At 41.0% G+C, this 5,941-nt stretch overlaps 1 protein-coding gene across 3 annotated transcripts in view; it reads right to left on the bottom strand.

Moving 5' to 3' along the window:
• Window positions 1-5,941, bottom strand: part of Klhdc1 (kelch domain containing 1) — a 36,976-nt gene that overhangs the window by 6,616 nt on the left and 24,419 nt on the right. For all 3 annotated transcript variants that reach the window (XM_026780119.1, XM_026780122.1, XM_005343139.2), the window contains 3 exons: window positions 4,840-4,912; window positions 3,484-3,568; window positions 918-970 (listed from right to left, as the gene is read on the bottom strand). In XM_026780119.1, the coding sequence (XP_026635920.1) occupies window positions 918-970; window positions 3,484-3,568; window positions 4,840-4,912 (211 nt within the window). The remainder of the gene's footprint in view (window positions 1-917; window positions 971-3,483; window positions 3,569-4,839; window positions 4,913-5,941) is intronic.

The raw sequence follows: 5,941 nt of genomic DNA, 5'->3' as shown, positions 1-5,941 counted from the left end.
GTGCCCACGGATACCTCCAATCCACCTTTGTCCACACGCGTGTGCCCATGGATACCTCTAATCCATCCTTTGTCCACACGCCTGTGCCCACTCTGATACCACTAATCCACCTTTGTCCACACGCGTGTGCCCACGGATACCTCTAATCCACCTTTGTCCACACGCGCGTGCCCACTCTGATACCTCTAATCCACCTTTGTCCACACGCGTGTGCCCACGGATACCTCTAATCCATCCTTTGTCCACACGCCTGTGCCCACTCTGGCTACTTCAGACATATGGAGCACACAGCACTGGTTCTTTGTGGTTCTTTCTCACTAGGCACATCTTAGAGCTCAATCCACGTTAGAGCTCATGTCAGAATTTCCCTCCTTTTAAAAAACTTAAATTTTTTATTATTTGTTTGTTTGTTTTTTCAAGACAAGGTTTCTCTGTAGCTTTGGTGCCTGTCCTGGAACTACCTCTTGTAGACCAGGCTGGCCTCGAACTCACAGAGATCTGCCTGCCTCTGCCTCCCGAGTTCTGGGATTAAAGGCGTGTGCCACCACTGCCTGGTTTTTTTATTATTTAAAACATTGAAGTTTAAATATATTTCGATCATATTCTTCCTTACCCCAAATCCTTCTAGATCCTCTCCCCTCCCCTACCCACCCAGCTTTAGGGTTTCTCTAAAAAGAAGAAAAGAAAAACAAAGACCCAATACAACAATAATCCCCTAAAACCAAACTCATTCCATAGCTGAAGAGACTGAACTCCTCAGCCCCTGTGTCCTCCTCCGAGTACTGGGATTACAGACACCAGATGCCATGTCCTGTATATACAGAGCTGCAGATTGTACCCAGGGCCTTGTTAATGCTGAGTAAACACACATTTTTACACATGACATTATATATGTGGAAAATACTATATTTACTTACCTGAGCAGTGAATAGGGCTGTGTTTGAAAGATCAATAAATCATTACAGTGACCCTAGTCAAAAAAAAAAAAAGGTCTTATTAAGGATTTAAAGAAAATAACAGCTTTAACTATAGATGATTTCTATTGTATAAGTATAAAATAGTCAATAAATTTCTCTTTAGCTAGTAACACACATGTACACGAGGATACAAGTGTACATAACCACAGACATTCATCTGCATACATATTTTTCCTATTTGGAAGCATGAGGTTTACAAATACAAATTTCAGTAACCAAAATTTTACCTAATCAATACCCAATATAATTACAAATTTAAAAATAGGAGACAGCTCTCTGAGAACAGTAACAGAACTCATTAATATTTGTTTCATTAAACAGATTTCTGCCAAATTACTCTTCCCCTGAAAGGTCCTGTGCGCTGTCTCCATCTTCCAGGTTCTCCTGTGGCACTGATGCCTTCCTCTGATAGGCAGGCAGGTCCCCCAGTGAGTGCTACCTCCTCCGTGTTTGTTTTATTCTTTTCAGATAAGATTTTTTTTATACAAATCTAAAAATGCCTCTGACTTTTGACTTCTATTTTGAGTTCATTATGACATTTGCCTAATTTACTTATTAATGAGTTAAATAAAATATTTGATATGTGTTCTTTCAAAAAAAAGATTTTTCTATACAACGCAGGCTAGCCTGGAATTTAGGCTACTCTTGAATTTGTGGTGATTCTCCTGCCTCAGCCTCCCTAGTACTGTGAATTAGCAACCAAACCACACCTGGCATCCCCATGATATCTTCCTCTGTATTGAAAATGTTATTATTATTTATTTTAATATTTTATTTTCGAGATAGGGCTTCTCTGTTAGCCCTGGCTGTCCCAGAACTCACCCTGAAGAGCAGGCTGGCTTTAAACTCAGAGATCTGCCTGCCTCTGCCTCCCGAGTGCTGGAATTAAAGGTGTGTGCCACCACCAACTGGCAAAGATTTTTAAGTTTTTCGAGACAAAGCTTCTCTCTGTAACAGTCCTTGCTGTCTTGGAACTTGCTTTGGAGATCAGGCTGGCCTCAAATTCATGGAGATTCACCTGCCTCTGCCTCCCGAGAACTGGGATTAAAGACTTGTACCACCATTACTGGGTAAGTTTTATATTCTGAGAAGAAGGTTTTTATTTTTGTTGTTTTTGTTCATTGTTCATTTTTAAAATATTTTTAGACAGAGTCTCTTTGTATAGCATAGGCTGGCCTTGAACCCTCAATTCTTCATCCTGAACTTCCTGAGCAAGTGCTGGGTATAGGAATGTACCACCAAGCCTACTTTCTAAACAAGGGATTCCAGTGCCAAGAAAAATAAGACAAACCACTAATGTTCCACTGGGGGAGGGGCAGTGATGGGACTTGAACCCAGGGCCTTTTCTGTTTAACTAAGCCAGCTAACTATTTAACTGGCGCTAGAACTTTAGTTAAGAGCACCGTGTCCTGGCTGGAAACAGTCTAGGGTTCACTGTACACGTCTGAGCTGGTGGCCACACACTACAAGGTCAACCCAAGTCTCTGCAGAGAAGCCACCTTTTCTCAAGGTTTGTCACTCTGCAGAAGCCATCTGTGCCTCAGGACAAGCAAGGGAGCTAGTGCCTTGTTGGCGGCTCTGACTCGCTGTGGCCAGCCCTCATACTCAATCCTGAAATTCTTCAGCAGCCTATGCAAACTGGAGCACCCAGTGCCTATCCATCCAGTGCAGCAGGGGGAGTGGCCAGATGCTCGGTACTTCCCATGGCCCACGAGGGAAGGAACAAGGCTCTCCAAATGGGACCTATGTAGTCCTTTGACTTTAGAGCATGCCAAAGCCGAAACGCTTAAAACTTAAATATAAAACAGATTGTAGCAGTGGTAAAACCCCAGAAAATACCAAGAACTAACAGTTTCTTCTTGGGAGACGCTAACCCGTGAGATTTAGAAGGATTTAGAAGGATTACCACGTCTTGTTTCTTCCATTAATAAATTCTATGGGTGCCAGGTGTGGTGGCACACGTCTTTCAATCCCAGCACTAAGGAGAAAGAGGTGGCTGGATCTCTTTGAGTTCGAGACCAGCCTGGTCTATATAGTGAGTTATATAGACAGCCAGGTCTACATAGTAAAACACTGCCTCAAATAAAATAAAAAAATAAAAAATTAAAAAATTAATTCTCTGGGTGATCATTACCATGATTATGTATTCTTTTTCTATACAGACATTTCAATACATTTAAACTACAAGTGCTCATTGTGGCAAAGCTCAGAGAGAAACAGAAAAGGAAGCCAAGACTGTGGCGTGGGGGTTGAGTGCAAGGCCCTAGGTTCAAGCCCAGCACTGGAGGGAGAAAGCCCTTTTTAGTGACTTGACTAGTGAAATTAGTAGACTGATCTTAGTCTGTAAACCTGAAGTCTCCTGACATACATCACGAAGCCTCTGACTTGGGAGGGTGGTCCTCCAGGCAACACTTGTGGTCCTGCAGTTACCATAGCAACAATACTGCTGAGTAGCTGTTGGAATATCATTATTCAGAGAACATGTTTAAATATAAGATTTGCTTACTGTATCCAAGAAAAGTAAGTTATCTTTGCTCCCACCAAAGACCATTATTTCATTTTCTTTTCCCAAACAGGCCGTGTGCCATAACCTGTGATGGAAAAGTATGGACAGAGTGAGATGCTGTCAGGGAAGAGAGTGCACATCACACAGCTGATTCCAAAGCTCACACTCTGAAGTGATCTATCCCACAGGTTCATCATATTTCAGTCAGAGAGATGACTCCTGCTAACTCTGTCTCAGCTCCCAGATTTGCTAAGTCCCTTATCTTATACATATTATCCCTGAAATGAATTTAAAGGCTCAATTCCTCAAGTGCAACAAGCACCCTTTCTAGCACCTTTGGTGGCCTCCATGTCAATTCCTGTCACCTTTGTCCTTCCTCCGTGCTCTGCGCCCCATCAGTTGACAAATGCACACGGAACCCCTTTCCATGTCTACTTCAAAGCCGTCACTCTATAACAGTACTAGTATAGATTTACATATCAACATACATATAAATATTTAGATCTTTTTCTCAATTGTCATTTGTTAAATAACAGAAAGATCTATCATAATCTGACTCTACACAATCTGGAGTAAGATTATTTCTGGACTATGGTGCAAGACAGCATGGTGTCTGCAGATGATCCTGTGGTCTGCTGTATTTGAATGTCCTATGAAGGCATTTCCATCACACTAGTCAACTAAATCTGAGGAATTGTTATGGTGCTATTTGATTTCCTTTAATAATAACATATTGTTTCTATAATATTTATCCTACAATATACAACAAATAAATAGCATTTTCTTTCTCAAACTATTCACATTAATTAATATACCAGACTGTTGTTTATTTTCAGAGATGGTCTCACGTAGCCCAGGCTGCCACCAAACTCACTACATAGCCAATGACAGCCTTAAGCTCCTGGTCCTCCCGCCCATACTTCCCAATTCTAGGACCAGAGGGGTAGACCGTCACTCCCTGCTCAAATGGTTAATAAGAAAAAAAATCTGTCTCTACAGTAACTTGAAAGCAAATATGTCTAATAAGTTACTTCAAATATCTCCTAAAAACAACTATGATTAAAGCTAACACTATTCCAATCTATTTATTAAAAATAGTAACATTAAAAATCGATCAGGTTTTAAATTACTTCATTACCCAAGATTATATATTTAGCTAAAAGTAACATTTTCAATTTTGCAACTATGTATGAAAAGTATATAAATTATTTCCAATGAACATAACCAAAATGATAATTACTTTATTCAGTTAACATGAAGCTCATTTGAGAAGTAAGTATTTTGTTTATGGTTTCCTTATAGACACTGCATTCTGTCCTAAATCTTCAAACTCTCACTGGTTTCCTTTGGGCTTACCTGGGCCTGGTGTAAGGTAAATGTCTCAGTTGTTTCCAACAGTTTGTTGTGATATTGTGAATCCAGCAATCACCTGTAATATTAGGGCAGTTCAGAAATGATGATTAGGGCATTGGTTATAATTTTAATGTTATTTACAGGTTTGTCATGTTATACTTGCATCATTATCTTGGGTGAGTCTGCATATTTTTCATAAATATTTTAAGCATCTACAAAGCAAGAGTGTCCCACACCCTAGAGGCAACAACCATCAAAGTTTGGGCTTATACTCAAGTCTACTTAGCACGAGTGAGCCCTGGGCTCAATGTAAGCCAAAGAGAAGAAAAAGGAAAGACAAGAGGGGAAGAAGGAACAGGAAGGAGAAAGAGAGATAGAGAGAAGAGAAGAGCTCGGCCACATGTGCTATTTGTCTGTGTTGTCCTTCCTGTGACTTCTTAGATCTTGCATGATTCTAGGTCTTGCCTGATTCTCCCCGTAAACATGTCAGTACACATTGCCAAGATGAATGGACACAAAACTAAATGTTCTGGTACCCATGCAACCAAATCTTCATCTTACTCTATAAGGAAGTGTTAGATCATTCAACTTCTCATATGCTAATGATCAAAAATAGCAAGCCTAGGTCTGGAGAGATGGCTCAGTGGTTAAGAGCACTGTGGTGACATTTGTTTATATTTTAACAAATAAAACTTGCCTGAAGATCAAAGCACAGAGGTAAGCCACCAGAGGCCAGGCATTGGTGGTGGCTCATACCTTTAATCCCAGGATTCGGGAGACAGGCAAATAGATCTCTGTTAGTTCAAGGACACCCTAGGCTACATGAGATTGATCCAGTCTCAAAAAGAAAGAGAATTTATACAAATCCCATGCCTTTAACCCCACCACTAGGGGTAGAGATAGGAATGATATGGCTGGGCAGAGAGAGGAATATAATGAAGAAGACAGGAGTTCACTGCCGTCTGAGGTTTGGGGGAGATAGCTGCAGTATGAGCATCACCCCTGCACCTGTAGTCTGAGGTGCAGTCTGAAGCATCACCCCTGCACCTGTAGTCTGAGGTGCAGTCTGAAACATTACCCCTGCACGGGTAATCTGAGGTACAGT

Source organism: Microtus ochrogaster, chromosome 1, assembly GCF_000317375.1.
Source record: "Microtus ochrogaster isolate Prairie Vole_2 chromosome 1, MicOch1.0, whole genome shotgun sequence".
NCBI classification, from domain to species: Eukaryota; Metazoa; Chordata; class Mammalia; order Rodentia; family Cricetidae; genus Microtus; species Microtus ochrogaster.
The sequence above is the reverse complement of the archived record's forward strand: the minus strand, read 5'-3'. Positions and strand labels throughout refer to the sequence as shown.